General features: G+C 37.4%; 1 protein-coding gene across 1 annotated transcript; it reads left to right on the top strand.

Annotated features, from left to right (window-relative positions):
• Nucleotides 1–10,471: 10,471 nt before the first annotated feature.
• Nucleotides 10,472–20,003, top strand: calb2a (calbindin 2a). The gene is made up of 11 exons (XM_079874983.1): nucleotides 10,472–10,818; nucleotides 13,673–13,749; nucleotides 15,092–15,181; nucleotides 15,446–15,526; nucleotides 16,201–16,257; nucleotides 17,005–17,082; nucleotides 17,623–17,678; nucleotides 17,759–17,798; nucleotides 17,892–17,945; nucleotides 19,206–19,277; nucleotides 19,370–20,003. The coding sequence occupies exons 1-11, from the start codon at nucleotides 10,725–10,727 to the stop codon at nucleotides 19,484–19,486; spliced, it is 816 nt and encodes a 271-aa protein (XP_079731109.1). The 5' UTR covers nucleotides 10,472–10,724; the 3' UTR covers nucleotides 19,487–20,003.
• The last annotated feature ends 1,716 nt before the right edge of the window (nucleotides 20,004–21,719 follow it).

Here is a 21,719-nt window from a genome sequence, read left to right as displayed (position 1 = left end):
GAATCAGAAGATCAGATTTATTCCCATTTAGGACAACACATTGTTTTCTGTAATGCAGATATGAATTAAACCACAAAACTGTATTTTTAGAAAAACCAATAGCATAAAGTTTATCTAAAAGCAAATAACGATCAACCAAATCAAAAGCTTTGGTTAAATCAAGAAAAATAGCACCTGTGAGCTTGCCATTAACTGAAGCTGAAAACACATCAAGATGATGATAGGATATTATTAATACATAAATAATTTGAAAGTTGTTTATACTGTTGTTAATACTGTCTTGTACATTAGGAATTAAATGATATCTATTCCAATTAATAGAAATCAGATCATGAATAAATAAATCTAAATTCAATTTTTTATATTGTCTGATTTTAATTCATCTTGGTGGCAATTTAAGTATTTTAATTTTCCATACACAAAATATAATAGAATGATTACTAAAGCAATCAGACATAACACCTGCCCTTAAAAATCTATTTGGGTGTGAAACAAGTATCCAATCAATAAGAGATTGTGTTCGAGAAGTAATTCTAGTAGGCTCAGTAATTAATTGGGTAAGATTTAAACTATTAAATACATTTTTCTCTTTATCATATGACTTATCCAACCAATTCTTATTGAAGTCACCTAATAAGATTAATTCATTTCTACCAAAAACAGAATTAATGGTAGATATCAGGCAATTAAAGGACTCCACTGGTGAAGAGGGTCTGTACAGTATATGCTCCCGATGATTATACATTTATTTAAATGGAAAATCACCATAACAAAAATACATTCAAAATATAAAGGATCAACCGTAGGTATGATCAATTCTGATACAAGACCTATAGAAACATATATAATATAAAATACATATATATATATATATATATTATATTATATGTTTTCCTTTGCTTTTACTTATATAAACATTTTGATAATCCGAGACCAAAACTCCAGTCTTTTGCCACACCATACTAAATACAAATACAGATTTTGGTGATCAGTATGAATCATCATTTTCCTGCAATGCATGTGCACAGAGAGTGAGATAAAAATTTGCATGTATACATCAGATTCTGCAAAACGCATATATTATAACTGAAGGAATAGGCATCCCTCTTAACCCCCTCATGTCACTACATTATTGATAAATCTTGCCAACCCAACTCTGAAGTAGTGATGAAATAAAACATTAACAACATCAAGCTTGCAGCAAGTCTGTCGCCGAGCAAAAACCTTAAAGCAAAATTGTACATAATGTAAAGTGAGATATTCACAAGAGAGTAAGACAATATCATTGAAATCATTCGCGACCACTCAATTGAACGTGAAACTTCATATTTTAGATTGCAGGTGTATATGTGAACCTCAGCACACATCAGATTTTTGGAGGAAACACTCTTTTCATCTGTCAGATGATGCCTCTGCCCTTGCCGATGATGACAGAACGCCAGATCAGTCTGTTATTCAGATGCTATAGCAGACTTTCACAAAATATTTATGGAAAGCCAGTTGTGCTGACTCTGCCCAACATCACAGTCCCTGTGAGCCATTAGTGAAGGGGTAACTCTTATGCAATTAGTGACGGGCCATTTGCTGAAATATTCAGGGCTTGATGCCCATGATGTGCAGCAGTGATGGTACTTCCATTCACTGTAGATAAAGAGGAAGTCAGAAAATTTAATGATCTGTTTTGATCTTGCGTGTTTTTTTGTTCTGCTCTTCCTGACATATAATCTCATTTGAAATTCCTGTTTTTCTCTGAAAGATATTTTCCTCTGAAATGCAGCTTTGAGCTCAGCATTCTTCATTTCAATGTCTTCACAAATTTCAGATAGCACTACACTGTAAAACATTGTCATAATTTTAACCCCAAAAAAACTTAGTAGGTTAAATGTGAGTTACCTTAATCTACGCTTTTAAAAGTTTTGGGGTCAGTAAGACTTTCTCACACTTAACTTAAGGACACTTAACTTTTAGTTGCATGGACTGTCAATGGAGGGACAAAAATCTCTCAGATTTTATTTAAAATATCTTCATTTGTGTTTCGAAGATAAACGAAAGTCTTACGGGTTTGGAACGACATGAGGGTGAGAATATTGTCATATTTGGGTAAATTAATTCTTTAATGCTCCTTCACGGTTCAAGTAACTTTATGTACTTTGCAGTGCCTCAAGACTCTCTGGGCCCTATCTTGTACCCAGCGCAATTGACTTTGTACACCGACGCATGTATCATTCCTATTTTGCACCCACGCACAGTGGACTTTTCCCTCCACAGACGCACATCGGTAAACTAGGAAATACACTTGCGCTCCCCGGGGCGGTTCAGCGCAAAGAGGAGGCGTGTTCCAGCGCAAACGTTCCCTCATGCTATTTTGCAGGTTTAGAAAACAATTCCGCTACAGACCGAAAAAAAACTAGTTTAAAGTCAGTGGCGCATTGCGCATGTTATTCATATGCTATTTTAAGGGCGCATGCTTGGCCATAATCAATGTAGCGTGTGCACAACGCATATACACTTTGATTCTCTAATCTACACAGAAGCAGCGGTTTTCATTTTTGCAAATCATACATTATTACGATAGATAGATAGATAGATAGATAGATAGATAGATAGATAGATAGATAGATAGATAGATAGATAGATAGATAGATAGATAGAGACAAGCATACATCTAGCTTACACATTTACCCAAATTATCATACGCCTGTTTAACCGAAGTTAATTTGGGTGTGTTTCTCCATCCCCAACGTCCCTCACGAGAACGTCGGTCTCCTCGGCTGTGAACCGCTCCTGGCGCGCGTCTGGCAAATCCGCCGTTATAATAGGAACCCGCCATAGAACAAGCGCGCCTGCTCTTAAAGGGAATGTGAGATGACGCTCTGATTGGTTTATTTCACGTTACGCCCAAACCACACCTATGAATAATGAAGCTACTTCAGACCAACCCATTTTAGATTTGCGACGGGCGCAAGAGTCATTTATCCCGCCGGTATAATAGCAACAGCGCCCAAGACCCGCCCACAAAGTTACTTGCGTTTTGCGCTTGATACTTGCGTTTCAGATTGTTAAAATAGGGCCCTCTGAGTCAAAATTTAGGCTATGTTCATTTTGTTTACTTTTCATATTGTCCACACCGCATTGAATACTGTAGTACTAACGTAATACTTTTATTAAAAGCGGCACTATGCAGTTTTGGCAATTTCTTCGCTGTTTTTGCTCACGGGTTTCACTATAGAGCTCCCCCTACAGCTTCGGAATAGATATTTGACAACACTGTCGTAAAAACTCGTTGGCGACTCTCCCACCTCCCTTCTTCTCCCTCTGGTCATGTGCATGTGTTTTCAATGAAGCCGGCGAACGCACGGAGCCATGTCCACTGAGGTGTGTATGATACACAGAAGGCTAGCATATAAATGTATGTGTGCAGTGCCGTAAAGCAATTCGTTACATCGCGAGACCTGATATCACGCGATACTTCCTGACGCCCGACAGCCTAAAGTTGCAAGGGTGGTTTTTCCGCTCACAAGCGCTAGGGGGAAGCGAGACGGTCACCATTCAACCCAAAAAAAGTCATATAACCATTCCAATGACTACAAAGCTGTTCAGTTACGGTAAATTAAGCTAAAAAAAACTGCATAGTTCCTCTTTAAGAAGGACACATTCAGTTGATCAATAGTGGTAGTTGCTTGGACTGCCAATGTGTCACGTTGTGGCTATAATGATGCACACGATGGAGTAAAAAACAAAAACAGTCTTTATTTAACCCAAACTAAAACTAAGGCGGTCGCAGGAGAATAATGAACACAACAGCGTTTAACTAAGACGATACCGGACACAGAATAGGGAAAATTTCATGGGGAGACAATGATCCTTACAAACAAATCTCTTATATCTTGGACATAACAAACCTTTAAACCAAAAGCCTGATATTTTACTCTCTGCCATCCAAACGCATCCCTCCAACGCTACATTCGCTCCCAAGATTTTTCTTTTTCATTTCACTTTAATCAGCCTGTGCTTGTCCTGTGCTTGATGGAGAGCTACACTTTACAGTATATCTCGCCATCTCTCTCAAATCATGTTTGCAGCAGGGGACACAGGAAGAGTGAGAGAACACTCAGGGGACACGTCGCCATTAACCATCTATACACATCCTTGGAACAGTGAAATTCACTGAGGAAGAGGGACCATATTGGAAAGAGAGACCTCATTTATCCTTAAACAGGCTTCAGTTCAGCGAGAGACACAGCGGGGAAGTCATTCTGAACACTGTTCAAAGGTCAGTGCCTTTCTCACATCCACATTCATGACATCTCTCTTGGTAAAATGATAATCCCCTGTCTCATTAATATACAGCGGGGTTCAAAATTGTAATAGCACATTCAGTGTCTGGGATTTAAGGTCACAATTAAAGTCCGCGTGAACCGGAAGTTGCAAATGACTTTTCTCCAGTGTTGTGACGTATTTCCCAGTGAAAAGGAATATTGAACAGAGGGCAGGGTTTTACTTAGCGCTCCTCCTCTCCATCTCTGCTCATAGCAGACTAATGGTTTGAGGGGAGTGGTTAAGCGTTTCCCAACCCAAGCCGTCAAACCTACATCATCAGAGAAGGAACGCCATTCCAGACCGGAAGTAACTTTTCAGACTTTGATTAAAGATTACCATGCCAAACAATTTTTTACTGTGTATTAACTTGCACGGATTAATTTTTCACCACAAGACTAGTAATATGCGCTAACAAAGTAATAGGGTCAATTTTGATTCCAGTTGGACTTTAAATCTGAAAATAAATAGAAATCGAAAAAGTAAAAAGAAAGAAAAGACAAAATTGATCATGTGATGGAAGTTGATTATCAACTTTTACACACATACTAGTGGCATTCATTTTACTTTTCTATTTAAATTTTCATTTAATTTTTTTGTGCTGAGAATATCATTTATAATGGAAGTATGTTTGTATTTAAATGTAATGCAAGGCAATAAAGTCAGCATGAAATCAAAATGGACAATTCTTATTTTTATGGAATATTGCAGTACTTATTATAAATGATTTATCCGTGCACATCATTTGTTTTTAGATTCATGAGCCCTCATAATCTTCAATCAAAATGACTTCCCCTCCCTCTTGAAGCAACATCTCTTCTCTTCTCATATTTACTGGTGTGAGGGCGGGACAACCTGTCACTCACATGACATCACTGCAACAGCAAACCACAACCATCCAATCAATTCCTGATAAACAAAATCAAGTTCAGCCCTAAATTTTTTCTTGTTTGAAAAGCCATATATATGTCAGAGGGAAGAAAATACTGCCATTTCATGCCAACTTTAATGTATTAAATTAAAATTTAATTTATTAAAAATGCAAAATAGAAGCCATTTCCCTAGTGGTCTCAGACTTTTGAACCTTACTGTATACGAAGGAAGTTGATCAATCACACTCTAAAGGTGCATCTGGAGATATACAGGGGAAATAGACTTAGACATCTCTGCTGAATAAAGACTTTCCACACTCCTAAACTCAGCCGTCAGCAGCCAGATCACTGGAGAACAGCCAAGAACTGTGTGACAAGGCAAGCAGATGGTATTGACTGACTATTCCTCAATGATCATATTAATTCACTGTCACTTTCAGAGAATATTGATTGACATTTCTGCCTTGTAGATCATATTAGATCCCTAGCCCTTCCATAACCTCTATGAAAGGTTGTCTCATAAGAGGACAAAAGCCTCTGACTATGAAGGATTACATCAAAAAATATTGTGTACTCAAATTGTGTTACAATGAATTTGTTATTGTTGCTGTCATACTAACCAACGTATTCAAATATGCATTCAAATTTCAGTTTAATTTCTCAGTAGTAAAAGAACAAAGTATTTTAATCTAAAAAAATATTAAATTCACCCCTTTTTTAATGCAGTTGTTAGACCCTTAAGCTTGAAGCCCCCATATAAAACCCATACAGCAAACAATATATTTTCAGATATTTTTTAAATATACTAAACCATTCAAAAGTTTGGGGTCAGTAAGATTTTTCATGTAAAAAAAAAAAAAAAAAAAAAAGAATCTCTTATGCTGCATAAATTGAAGTATATTGAAGTATATTGATAAAGATGCATATTACTTATATTATGCCTATTCATTCAGTTATATGCGTTATATACACTCACCTAAAGGATTATTAGGAACACCATACTAATACTGTGTTTGACCCCCTTTCGCCTTCAGAACTGCCTTAATTCTACGTGGCATTGATTCAACAAGGTGCTGAAAGCATTCTTTAGAAATGTTGGCCCATATTGATAGGATCTTGCAGTTGATGGAGATTTGTGGGATGCACATCCAGGGCACGAAGCTCCCGTTCCACCACATCCCAAAGATGCTCTATTGGGTTGAGATCTGGTGACTGTGGGGGCCATTTTAGTACAGTGAACTCATTGTCATGTTCAAGAAACCAATTTGAAATGATTCGAGCTTTGTGACATGGTGCATTATCCTGCTGGAAGTAGCCATCAGAGGATGGGTACATGGTGGTCATAAAGGGATGGACATGGTCAGAAACAATGCTCAGGTAGGCCGTGGCATTTAAACGATGCCCAATTGGCACTAAGGGGCCTAAAGTGTGCCAAGAAAACATCCCCCACACCATTACACCACCACCACCAGCCTGCACAGTGGTAACAAGGCATGATGGATCCATGTTCTCATTCTGTTTACGCCAAATTCTGACTCTACCATCTGAATGTCTCAACAGAAATCGAGACTCATCAGACCAGGCAACATTTTTCCAGTCTTCAGCTGTCCAATTTTGGTGAGCTTGTGCAAATTGTAGCCTCTTTTTCCTATTTGTAGTGGAGATGAGTGGTACCCGGTGGGGTCTTCTGCTGTTGTAGCCCATCCGCCTCAAGGTTGTGCGTGTTGTGGCTTCACAAATGCTTTGCTGCATACCTCGGTTGTAACGAGTGGTTATTTCAGTCAAAGTTGCTCTTCTATCAGCTTGAATCAGTCGGCCCATTCTCCTCTGACTTCTAGCATCAACAAGGCATTTTCGCCCACAGGACTGCCGCATACTGGATGTTTTTCCCTTTTCACACCATTCTTTGTAAACCCTAGAAATGGTTGTGCGTGAAAATCCCAGTAACTGAGCAGATTGTGAAATACTCAGACCGGCCCGTCTGGCACCAACAACCACGCCACGCTCAAAATGGCTTAAATCACCTTTCTTTCCCATTCTAACATTCAGTTTGGAGTTCAGGATATTGTCTTGACCAGGACCACACCCCTAAATGCATTGAACCAACTGCCATGTGATTGGTTGATTAGATAATTGCATTAATGAGAAATTGAACAGGTGTTCCTAATAATCCTTTAGGTGAGTGTATATACATACAGATATTTATTATGAGTTTCAGATGCATATACATTTGAAATGTCTGCATGCTACTCGTAGTAAAGACAGCCTTTACAAAAAGCTCTGTTACAAACATTCAGCAGGAATGTTAATGTTGCACGATCAGGCTTCTTTAAAAGAAGCTTGCGATTTACGTGCTTCCTCTTGTCAATGACAAATGGAAACTGTTTATTCCTCAGGATCAGACCAAAACACTCTGCCTCATGGCAGGACCGTCTAGACGGAGCAAAGGTATAGATTGATAGCATCTTCAATCACTGCAAACCCCACAAACCCCAAGATGTAAACAAGTTTGCAAGCAGTAATAAAATGGGTCTTCTTTTTTTTGTTCTATACATGTTTGTCTAATACAGTTTTCTTTCTTGTTTCTAAAACATTTGCACATTCAGTGAACTACAGTTAAAATGAATCTCCCCTCCACCTATAGCTTAAGACATAAAGTCAGTACACAACAAGTCACATTTGTCTCTCCTCAAATGAAGATGAATGCCAATCCAGTTTGAGACACTGCCCTTACTGGAGGTAGAGTCTCATATTTCACATCACATCAACAGCTAAGCATTCACAGGGGAGAAACGAAGCACGGCAACCTTGAAAGTGAGTGAAAGCTCTTCTGCTCTTGATAAGGCCAGTACAAAATACTGTATGAAACTCTGCGAAGAGTTATATTTTGGCAATTTGTCCATATGTCATGCAATAATTTATAAGATCAAAAGCATGCAGTTTTGATCATTTTGGTACAGTATAATGGATTTTAATTCATTTATCTTTATATCTTAAGCCATGTTTTTTTTTTAAAATGCTTTAAAAAAGTAATGACTTACTCTGGAAATCTAACATTAATGGGGTAGTTCACCATAAAATGACATTTTTGTCATTACTTATTCTCAAGTTGTTCCAAACCTGTATGAGTTTCTTTCATCTGTTGAACACAAAAGAAGATATTTTAAAGAATGTTGGTAACCAGAAATTTGTTGGCACCCATTGACTTCCATGATAAGTCAATGGGTGCTGTAAACTGTCTGGTGGTTACCAGCATGACAAAATTTTTGGGTGAACCCTCCATCCATCCATCCATCCATCCATCCATCCATCCATCCATCCATCCATCCATCCATCCATCCATCCATTCATTCATTCATTCATTCATTCATTCATTCATTCATTCATTCATTCATCCACTTTAAAACTAAAGCTTTTTATTTGTTTTCCAAACCTTTTAAACAAGGCTTTGATAAGCCAACATTTAAAGTTTGTCCTAACAAATTTAGCTTTTCTAGTCATTTTAATTTGAATTCAACTTGCATTAAAATTTGAATTACAATTCTGTATTCTGTTTGCTATTGCAATTCAAATTAAATTAAAATCCATGAATTCAAATGGAATTTAAAATACATTCTCCAATCAGTTCTATGCTGTCGAAACCTGTTTTTTCCCTGAATTAACCTGAGCTTCTGTTTATGCAAATAACCAAGATTAGTGTTCAGACGCTCTGACCGCGGAGAGGGTCCTTATAAGCCATTGGCTCTCTATGGGATGTGCAAAATGTAATTAAGTGTGTGGATTTAATTAATCTGGCCCAATGGAACCATTTCTATCAAACGATTGTAACTGGCATTAAAGATTCTGGAGTGTCGCATGGGCTGGCTGCTTACACATATTTGGCAGTGAGGGGTGCAGTAATTACTGCTGAGTTCCCGGGATCCCATGTGGTATGTGAGCATTACTTTTCCCAATGCTCCGATCCGTGTTCCTATGGTGCAGGCAGCAGTATGCATGCATGACTGCGGTGGGATAATTAGCCTTTGATGCTGCGTGCTCCGCAGGGACGTATGTCTTTTATCACTCTATGTGATTGTAAGCACCTCTAAGAGGACACACTTTCATAAACACTTCTGACTTACCCCCGGTTTCACAGACCCAGACTAAAATACATGTTTGACCTATTTTAACTGAAAGCAAATTAAAATCTTAAAATATGTCAGTGCCATTGTTTTGTCTCAAGATGCACATCACCAGTAATGTTTTTTTTTTTTCTAAGGCACGGTTATAAAAGCTACTGAAATGTCCTAATTAATTTAACTAATCCTGGTTTATTTTAAACCCTGTCTGTGAAACCGGGCCTATGTGTTTAGTGTGCATTTTAATGAATATATAGCCTGCTGTACACGCTCCATACAGTATCAAATTATACTGTAAAGAAGCATATACGTAGAATAATTTAGTAAAACAGCATTGGAATGTTTTTCACTCCACTGACTAGAGTGTGGGAGTTGGTGTTTTCTCTGACTTCAGGTTTGCTTGTTGAGGGGTTTCTCTCATAAGTGAGCAGGCAGCTGGAGGATTACAGAATGTTTGAGAGGGGATGGGGAAGTCTCTCTCATTCTGCTCCCCTCCTATACGCAGCTGCAAACGGCTTTCAATGTGTGCGTTGCTTTTATGACACACAAAACTTGATTTCTGCTAGTGGAGGATAACTGTGTGGAAAAATAAATGACTCAAAATGTAATTATTTATGCTAAGAGAGATAAGGGGAGGAGACACTACAGACATGGTCACAATTTAGCCTGCATTAGTATAGAACAAAATGGGAAACTATATTGAAGCTCCAACAAAACTCAATGAATGTTAACTCACTCTCTCTTACTTCCTTATACAACCTCTGAAGGATCATAGGGCTGGAGCCTATCCTAGTATCAGGCCAAGAATATTAACAAAACAAAAAAACAGTAATTGACATAAATATATGATTAACTATACAAACTAAACACACACACACATCCCATTACACACATGAAAAAAATTATTAAAAAAAAAAAAAAAAAAAAAAAATATATATATATATATATATATATATATATATATATATATATATATATAAAGTCAGGCTTAATGAGTCATTCCCTAATTAATAGAAATATCAGCCACATAGCCTATATAATCAATAAAAAAAGATTTAAAAAAAAAATCAGCTGGGGAAGTTTACATAAATAGCCTATCAGGCATATATACATTACGTAAGCGGAGCAGAACGTTTAATAGCCTACATTCAGTGATTCTGGTCCATCTACATGTCTCTGTGAACGCATCTGTAGAGCTGAGCAATGAGCATCTCCAGCACGTGCGTGAGTGCTGAGCCATGGAACAGTGATGCTGGATCTACTGCGCCACCCGCATGAGCGCCAAAGAACTGCAAGCACTCAGCGCATTTAAAACCCCCTGCAAAGCACTGGGGGAGTTACAGTGCGAATTGGACTCTGAGTGAGTAAAAGTTCGCCCGGGATATTCTTGCGGACAGTAGGACAGATATACGAAAACATGGCAAACAAAGGACAGCAGCCTCCCTACCTTCACTTGGCAGAGCTGACCGCATCACAGTTCCTGGATATCTGGAAACATTTTGATGCAGACGGTGAGTACAGATGCGCCGTTTATTCCACGGATTATGATTCTAAAAAAAGAACTAATTATGTCATAAGTGAAATTTTAGCATTAAAAAAGCAGAAATGAAGTTTGACGCTAACAATAAATACTTGTAAACACTTTATAGGGTTTAATATCTCTGTGTGAATATTAAAGAATTTGGCAGTTTTTACGTGCGAAAAACAATTGATCAGAGAAAGAAACTTAATTAACAACATTCGAACATTTATGACCCAATGTCATTGTAATCAGTTGGCTAATGCATAGATTGTAGACTATGACGTGAAACAAACTTAGAAAATAATAAAATGCCCAAAAAAGTAATTTCCGAAATTGTATAGAAACACGATATTGTTTCTATACACGATATATTATATATATATACACACACGCACACAATCCATCATATTAGCCTATTTTATGAAACTGTCACAGATAGGCTACGTCATTTTTGTTGATGTTGCTTGATAATCATAAAACATTTTTAGTGCACTGACTCTTCTTGGTACAAATCGAGAGTAGACTTCTACCACTGCTATGATCTAATAAGCCGTGGACAAAATCAATGAAAACCTATAGGCCTACTACAACTTAAAAAAAAAAAAAAAAAAAATTATTAATTTATTAGTGCTACTAGCCTATCGCGTTTCCAGTAGGCTATAAGGGGCTCCAAATAGTATTGTGTCCCATTAGTGAAAACCGGAGCTGTATTTCAAAATGTAGTGATCTGCCCACCTCGACATCATTTTTGTGCATCATGCCTGCGCTGACTGGGTTTGAGAAAGTTCACTTTCTCCAACACGGTGTATTCCCAAGTTTATTTGAACGCATCCTGGGCATCTCTCATTGCACATTGTTGGGATGATGGGCGTGTGTGTTCAAGGTCCTCCTCATCAAGGACATCTCGTGAAGATCACTTACAGGAACCGCATTATTCTGGGAGAGTTTTCTTACATCCTGCAATATCGAAAGCTGAAAATATCTCATTGACTAATTATTTATGTATTAGGATCATACTCGTATTCGTGGAGCAGATGTTATCGTTATTGGCAACTTGGTTAGTGTTTCTTTCCTGTTCGTTTTGTATAGCCTAAATGAAATACAGAAAAGAAAAGAAAAAATAGATAGGGTAAATAAAGTAGCCTGTTATGTGAAGAACCTACTTATCTCTTATAATATGAAACATTAAATGAAAGATTCCTCATATAAAGTTAAAACAACGTTTTCAATTACAACGTTTCAAGTGTTTAAGTGCTTCAAGAGAGTTGGTGTTCGTGCTTAGCATGATTCCATTAAAAAGAAGGTAGGTACACAATCTGTAAAGTTTATGAGGGATGGCTTATGATATGTTTATTTAAAATGTAAGCAATTATAAATGTAACTGCTACAAAAGAGTTTTTAAAGAAGACTCAGTCATTCACATTATCATGGAATAACTTCTAGAAGATATTGAGAAGCATCTGGAATTATTTTCCATTAAAGATGCTTTACCACTCATTCAAGTTAGCTTGATGGAAATTCCTTCCATTTTAGTATCAGTAAAGTTCATAGCTGCAACACAATTGAACTGGTTCAGCACGTGACATGTTTTGTTATGTCATAATCCAAAATGGCTACTCCAACACATAAGTTCTATATCCAAGATGGCTGGCCATGCCGGGAAAATTATGGTAATAGCATAGGCAGAGCCAATAGGTATAGATATATAGGTATTCAAATATGGTAGAAATGAATAGCCAATATGTATGCTTGGGCCATATTGCATATAAGCATGATGGAATCAACAATCTGTACACATTGACATTCTCAAAGACCATTAGTTCAAGGTGTAAACAAAAATTCAATTCATTGTAAAGAGAATGAATGGTTGTCATATCTCTGAAAATGTCAGAGCAATCATATCAGCACCAGATGGCAACATAGCAGTCAATTCCAACATACTCAGCAGGATTAATGCATGTATAAACTATTAATTATTATGTATTGCACCCAACAATTTAGTAGATTAATTATTCTGCATAGATCTTTGTCTACAATCAATGTATGTAGTGTTCAGTCAGGGTTCATTCTCTCAACACAATAGACAGATCAATTGCTGACACACTAGTAAGATTGCCTGTCTTCAGATCATAATATTTTCACTGCCATGCAGTGATGGTTCTTCACATTTATTATAAATAACAGAAAGAGATATTTCCCATGAGTCATGTGTCCAGCTGTCTAGAAATGCCACTATAATCCACAGGCAAATTCATCAAAATAGTAGTTCACACTAAGACATTTCAAACATAGGACAATACTTATGTACCCACTGCAGTTCTCACTTCACACAAGTTACAATCACTTTGGTGATGTATTAGGCCATAGACACAAAATCCCATTTCAAACGCGTACACATGCGCATATTTCCTTTGCATGAAGGGCCAATTTCCTGGCATGGGAAATTACCCCCAGATGGTAATATTGCATTTATTTGTGGGGGTAATTTAAAATTTCAGCATATTCTCTGAAGCATCAAGAAGAATCGTCTTTTCAAATAAATGGCTTTAAAAGGCTCATACCGTAAGGCCCCCAATTAGAGGAAAAATGGGAAAGAGAGAGCCTTCAAAGCTTTAACTGGGAGACTAGCCATCAGAAGTTTTTAATTAAGAACTGTGTTACTTGGATTGGGTGCCAGCCAACAAACCAATCTAGAGTTAACCAGCTTCAAAGCAGCCATCTAGGCAATCTCATTACTTAGCATTTCCACTGAGAGACAATAGTTATCTAGTCATATAATGACAAACATCATTATAGATGAAGGCATCTCAGTAAGTACTGAACCAGACTTCCTTATATTGCAGGAAATGGCTACATTGAGGATAAGGAGCTTGAAAACTTCTTTAGTCAGCTGGAGATTGCACGGAGAGGGGCTGGTGTGGTAAGTATACGGACAAGTGAAGAAGCATTAACATCTCATTATAAAGCACTGTGACTTTCAAACTAAACTGCGGAATTCTCAAAGTAATGAGGGAACTTAGGAAAACCCAAACTAGCCCTTAACTGATATGTTTGGTCTTGGTGGAAAATATCTGCTGCTGTTATTGCTGCTGCTGCAGAGCAAGTATGGGACTTGCTATTGCCAAATCATACACTACACGCTGCTTTGAGCAAGGAAGACATGCTGCTGCTGTATAATATAGCATACGTGTAGCTACCTGTAGCAGATCTATACAGGTGGAGCTGAGGAAGATGAGAGGGTTTCTGAAAGCGTGCTGCGACTGCTACAGCAAATGCTGACCAAGTATGTGAAGGTTGAGCAGCGAGCTCATTGGCTACTGATACAGCAGGAACCAATCAGCTGTGCCCTACAGAGAATGATGTGATTGCAAGATTGAGATAAGGAACTATCAGACACTTCAAAAACTTTTTTATATATTCTGAAAAATGTCTCCATGTTTTTCGGGGGGGCTGGTTTTCCCATACAAAATAAAGTAAATGGGGTCCGATGTTGTTTTGGACCTAATTGACTTTCATTGTATGGACAAAAACAGTGGAAAAACATTCTTCAAAATGTGTTCCACAAAAGAAATTAAGTCATACAGGTTTGGAACAACAGGGTGAACTATCACTTTAAGATATCAAAGCTACAGTGTGTCAGCGTCGCCTCCACTGGCTCAACCAATGGCATGATTAGAGGGCGGGGCTAACTGTTTCGAAGATTGGGCAGGTTTGAAACTTCAAAACATTTTAACAGATATTGTTCATTATTTTTGCAATTCTATCTCTTTAGATGAGATAAACTAGAAACACTAAGACACTAGATGAGACACTAAGACCCATTTCCTTTAACCCTAAAACACAATGCAATGCGTAATTCAAAATATGGGGAAAACACCTTTCAATGCTGTTTGTACAGAAAAATCAACCTTCATATTAACAGAGTACATAGGGCCCTATTTATACAGACTTTGCTTAGTGTGAACTGTGTGCAAATCAAATATATAAAGACCCCAGATGACTAGGCAGATGGCATCCAGGAAAGAGAGGACAGGAGATTTTATCTTTATCCCTGTATGTTCAACAATAAAACAGAGGGAGCCTCATAAAGTTAGTAATTCTATTATCTGCCTTACAGGTGGCAAGGAAGATGACAGAGAACAATGTACACCATTTCTAAAGTGCTAGCTTTGTCCTAACCTGAGAAGCACAAACTGATTAAAGCTTTTCCAATAAGCAAAGAATGAGAAGAAGATTCATCTTGTTGTGCTGTCTTCATACAGGACCCCTCAAATGCAGCCTTTAAAGAGAAGATGACAGAGTTCATGCAGAAATTCGACAAGAACAAAGACGGAAGAATTGAGATGTCAGAGGTAGAAGAACACATCACTTACATCACTGTGACTTTGCCATTGACAAGCTTGTAAATATCCGGCACCCTAAGAGACCGCAATTATCCCATCATCCTTTCTGAGAAGAGGAAACTCTAATGCCACTCATGACTTTAATCAAACCTGTAACTTATTGATAGAGCTGTCCAAAAAGAGCCGGTCTCAAATAGGAAAAAAATTTAGGTTTTCATTTATTTACACTCCCTTGCTGTACGGGTGTCTAATCCAATCTATACTTTTCATCAGCTTGCTCAGATCTTGCCCACAGAAGAGAACTTCCTTCTCTGCTTTAGACAGTTTGTGGGATCCAGCGCTGAATTCATGGCAGTAAGTGATGATGCTACTTTTTCATTTTATAGATCCATGGTCATTTACATATATACATACAGTATATACATATACATATACAAACACAAATTTCCTCTTGGGAACCATACAAATATTTTCCCTACACTTATTCATTACAATGCGTTGCCAAATACTACATTTCGGATGGTTTGATCATCAGAAAGTGACTGCCTCAATGATGTATTATGTCAAGTTGAAGAGAGAATGAACTAAGGAGAAAGGGAAGCTTTTTAATCATCCAGTGTGGTAGGCAAGCCTTTTAAAGGGATAGAATGAGTAAGTACAAACTTCTATTTTCAGATGCATGTATTATAGATGTGCTGCTGTAATTCTCCGTAGACCTGTAGAGGGAGGCATCTATCTTTGATAAGAGTCTGTGATGGAAACAAGGCCAGCTGCTAGATTAAAAAATTCATTAAATGGCATTTCTTGCTCCTTGCTCTAACAATGCACAGCTGCTTCGAATAGAAATGAAAAAACTATTTGAATCAATGTACTGTAAGAATAATTCGCCTATTATTTCACCACTTCCGCATTTACATGCACTCCTATCCCTCTGATTTGTCAAACCTAAGATATATTTCACATATAATTATAAGCTGTACTGATGGTACAGTTACAGTATCTTTTTTTGTATGTTTGTCTGTATACAGGCCTGGCGGAAATATGACACAGACCGCAGCGGTTTCATTGAGGCTAATGAACTTAAGGTAAGATTTCTATTACTTTCCCTGCTGTGGCCTTCACAACAATCCTGAAAAGAGTTTCCACAGCCACTAATGTGACGAGGCAGATGGAAACTATGCAAATTGGATTTGGTGGCTGGCATCCGAAGAGAGTATACAAATCACTACATTTGTAAACAAAGCAAATGAAGCAATGATCACTGAGGAGACGATGACCTCAAAAAAAAGTATAGCAGATGTCATGCTTAAGGGTGTTCACAAACCAGAACAGGAGGGGGTTTGTAAGATAATAAACTCTTAGAAGAAAAGGTTGTATATAGAACCGAATATAAAGGTATACAGTATATATATGGGATCTGTCATTTGTTTCATATATAGAATCTTTTAGGGGTTCCCATCATAGGATCACGTCATGGATTTAGTTTTAATTCACTTTTAATTAATTAATTAATTTTATGCTTGCAAACATAGATTATCAGCAGGCAAAATAATCAAATAACCCGTTGAACATTAAAGTATACTGCGATCATTTAAGACATTTCTCCTTATTTAGAAAATTTTTGGCATAAATTGTTCTTTATAATTGAGTCAAGAACACAAGGTGTCTATATTGAACCTCACATGTATAAAATATAATTTCGTAAATCAGCTGACAAAAGAGGTTTTGAAATCCTAGCATTTTCTTTTAACAGGGTTTGAAACTCTTAAACAATTATTTAAATTGAAATCGTCAAAATGTATATAAAATCATCATAATCTTTTTTCCAACAGGGCTTCCTCTCTGACCTGCTTAAAAAGGCAAACAGACACTATGACGACCAGAAATTGCAGGAATACACACAAACAATAGTAAGTTGTTGTCTTTGTGGTGCATTAGTCATTATCTTATCCTTCTAGTGTCTCCTAGTTACCCCATAACAAACATTAGACAAAAAAACTTTAAAGTTTTATTTTACCTTTAAACCCTGGAGCCATTTGCCACCATGCTTGAGTGACTTGTACATGCACTGACCCCACGGGTTGTGTCTGCACTCCAGCTGTGCTAACATATGCCCACATCTTAAGCCCGGAGACACAAACCTGAATTAATCCAAGGCATGCCAGCTGGATAATTGAGAGCCTAAGTTGTCCTCTACCCACTTTGAAAAATAAAATAAGTTTAGAAATGTTGTGCAGCAAAAGAAATTTGAAGCAAGTTCAGGGGCCAGTTGCATAAACATAATCATTATGTTAAGACTGTGTCTTAAGAACAAGTACGAACAACTAGCAGTTAGTTACGTTTGTCTTGAAGAGAAAAATTTGACGACTATCTTATAAGACTAGTATTAGAAGTTTATGCAACCAGGATACTGTGTAAACATTTAAACTGCGCCATTCTCTCCTTTTTAGCTCAAGATGTTCGATCTAAATGGCGATGGGAAACTGGGTCTGTCTGAAATGGCGAGGTGAGAGAAAAAAGAAAAGAAAATCACATTCATATTGTAAGACACATCAACCCAATAATCATTTTCCTGTTTATGTCAAGGCTTCTGCCGGTTCAGGAGAATTTCTTGTTGAAGTTTCAGGTGAGAGCACATTCATACATGAAGTTTTTAGCTTGGTTTTAGTTTGAAATGTAATATTTTTAGTTACTGAACAATGTTTTTATTGCTGAACAGGGCGTCAAGCTGACTGCTGAGCAGTTCAACGCCATCTTTACATTCTATGATAAGGTGATGTATATGATATTGTGTAGATTTATGTGCACTGCTGTAGTGTTGCTGGAAATCTGATCTCACCCTCCTTTGTGAGCGCCTTCTGAATGCAAAACAGTGTCCCCATTCACCTGTGCAGGAAAATGAGCAGAAGCACCTGCGCCTGTTTTTTTTTCTTCCAGCTTGGTGGTATCATCATTTGGAAAGGGATTTAAAATGCAAAATCAGAAGCACATTTACAACAGTTTAAGTGCCAACCACAAGTAATTACAGAAATCCCAATGAAAATTGCTGCAAGATGAAAATTGCTATTTAATGCTGTGCTACCACAAGTTCATCATTAGTCTTTCTCCAGTTAACTTACACAGACCAGACTTATGCCTTAGGAAGGCAAGATTATCTCATCATTGTTCTATGTAATCAATATCTTTGAGCAAATAGAGACCATTAGACAACAGCACCCGCTCACAGGCTTGCTATGAGGACCAACCTTCAGTTATACATGAAATGTAATCCACATGAACACAATGCGTATCAAATGTTAGCATTTAAGTGTAGAATTAATGTAGAATTAGACTCCTTCCCGCAGTCAAAATGCCTTTCTGTTATGAAAAATATTGAGAGCGAGACATCACATGCCAGGCCATCTAAGCACTATTATGGCTTGCAGTCATAAAATAAGAATTGAAACAGACAGGCGTTTGGAAGAAATAGCATTTCTAACAGGGATTAAGTCACTCAAAAGCCATCATTAAGCCAATATGGCTCTGTTCAAATGAACAGACTCTTGGATTATTTCACCAAAACATTTACTTACCCTGATGTCCCTCCAAATCCATATTACTTTCTTCTATTGGACACTAAAGCTGGCTCTTTTCCATGCTAAAACAATAAATGGTGACCGAAGCTTTCAAGCATCAAAAAGGACACAAAATCACTTTAAAAAATATTATTAGTGGTCTATACATCTGTATTCCACTGCCATTCGATCTAAATCTAAGCCTTATTCACTAAGTGTATGAGAGTAGTGCTTGATTCATGAATGAATGAGTAAGATCTTTTCAGTGAATAAGTTCATCTATTTCACACGACTGGTCTGAATGATTGATCCGACTCTCAAGTTCTCACTCACACAGTGATTCGGTCGCTACAGTTCAATTTCAATGCTATTTTATGTCTCCTGGAATTTTAAAGTCTAGAAAAGAAAAATCAGTACAAGAACATTCAAAAGGTTTTGTAAATTGTGAATTTCATGGGTGTTGTTTTCTTGCTTTCAAGGATGGAAATGGCTATATTGACGAGCAGGAGCTGGAGGCTCTCCTGAAGGACCTCTACGAGAAGAACCATAAGGTGAGATAAGAAGGCTCAGAAATAGTATAGCACTTCACGGTGACAAAATAACAAAAGCAATCTTACAGTGCTGTGCTTGTGTTTAACCTCAGGAGGTGGACACCAAGAGCCTGACTGGTTATAAGCAAAGCATCATGGCACTGTCAGACGGGGGAAAGCTTTACCGCACAGAGCTGGAGATTGTCCTTTGCCGGGAGCCAATGCTGTAAATCGAGGCTTCCTGACCTTCATCTCAGCTCTGTTCCAGCTGCCTGAATACTGTAACCGTGTGCATGTGCCGGGCACCCCCGTCCCCCTCCCATCCCCCTCTCGAAATGAGTTCTGAATGAGTGTGCACAGAAAAGCACAAAGTCTGTCCTCTCCCCTTCTTTCCTTTCCCTTCCCACAACCCCGATCGCCACTGCTTTCCTTCGCCTACAAACTGCAGCTACTATGATGCCCTCTGCTCAATTTTTAAAACTATATATTTAAAGAAGAATCTTTCTGAAAGAGTAGCAGACTGATGGTATAATATGATAAGATATTTATTTGGAGTGCTTGGCTTTAAATTCTTCTTCTGGTCTCTTCCCTTCCGTTTGGTTTCCTCTTCGGTTTGTTTTTGTCCTCATTTCATCTTATTCCTGCCCAATTATGTTTGGGTTTGTGGTGTGTGGTTTTTTTTTTTTTGGCTGATACTGTTTAAGGATGTAACTGAGAGCATTAATAAAAGTAATGTGATATAAATTTGATGTTTTGTCATTTATTTGTTTTTGCTAATCCGGATGTTTGAGAATGTATTAAAAAAAATACAATTTCAGGAATATTTCTTTTACAGAACAGAACATATTTAACTCTTTGAAATTGTCCTTTGTTACACGTAACATCTCATCCATACAGTCAGTTCTGTGACATGCTGGATGGAGACATCACATTTCTAGAAAACATCTTTCCCAATTGTGTCCAGATGCATTTAAACCACATTAAATAATTTATCTGCTAGACTTTCCTCTTACATAGCAGAGTTTGTAGAAATTCCTATCAATTAATCATCAGAACATGAATAATTCATCCAAATGCAGTTTTGGTTTTATAAATGGGGATTCTCTACACTGCTTGCATTGACTGATAACATTGCTCCAACGTACACTGGTGATTTATTTAACTAAATCTTATCTTACAAAATCGAACCTATATTTTATTTAACATTCTATATATTCTAATAATTTGGTAAAAATAAATACTGATAATTAATTGAATATGTTAACTATTTTTCTTAAACATTTTGCAGACTTTAAAAAAAAAGCATTGTGGTCTCAAACCGGTTCCACGGAGGGCCTAGTGTATGCAGGTTTTCTCTTTTACCTTGAACCAAACTGATTGAGTAGGTCACTAATTGGTTAAGATCTCCCCTCACCTGGTAGTCTAGGTCTTAATTGGGCACTAATTGAAGGGAAAGACCAAAAACCTGCATACACTAGGCCCTCCGTGGAACCGGTTTGAGAACTCTCTATTTAACAGTTTCACGATGCTGACTTTTTTTCTTAGCAAGTGTTCAAGTGATACCAGTGAGAATTTTGTTCAAAGCAAATGAACTGAAAGGAAAATAATATGAGACGGTTCCTCAGCTCCAAAAATGTTGCTTTTAAATATATAAAAAGCTTTGCCCTTCCCATTTTCCCTATTGAATACAATTGCCAGAAAGCATTCATACTCTGGTATTATGTCTATATTGTAATTGCTAGACTAATGAATTAATAAATGAAGAGAATCCTGTTCTTTTATTGATGATGTTTAAATATAGCTACTGTGAATTTAATGGGGAATTGAGAGTGGATGGCTAAATTCACCTCTTCTCTATAGCCTTTCTACACTACAAAATGGGAAAGAGGCTATGTTCTTAAAAAAAAAAAAAAAAAGTTGTTACCTAAAGGTAATCAATGCAATGCTAATTGAAATTTGGAGGCCTTAGATGCCTTTTAATTAGGCATCTAAATACTTTTTAAAACTTGATGAAGCTGATCTAGGTATAAAAAACATCTAATGGCGTCCAACAACAATTCAAAACAGAGTTGGATTAAATTAAAATGTGCCATAGTTCATAAAATTTTAGATACTGCTGCAGTCATTGCAATCAACAACAGATCTCATTCTTCTGACATTTATGTGTTTGGCAGATGCTTTTCCTACCAATGTTATTTGCATTAAAGTGAACAAATCACATTAACAGCAGTAACCAAGACACGCAGCTGAGAAAACACCATACACATGCTTGGAATCCACTTTCTAGGCTATGCTTCAAACATTAATAGCTCACAGCAACTACAAATACACTAAACTTCTAAGACGAAGATGTAACAGCCTCAGCTTATCTTCCCCGGATCTCCTGCAAGGCAGACATACAAGGATGTTACCACTAAAGCACCAATGCTCTCTGCCACTCAGCATATGCTAATATAATTATAA

This window comes from Squalius cephalus (genome assembly GCF_949319135.1).
Source record: "Squalius cephalus genome assembly, chromosome: 6".
Lineage (NCBI taxonomy): Eukaryota > Metazoa > Chordata > Actinopteri > Cypriniformes > Leuciscidae > Squalius > Squalius cephalus.
Note: the sequence above shows the minus strand (reverse complement) of the source record. Positions and strands in the feature narration are given on the sequence as shown.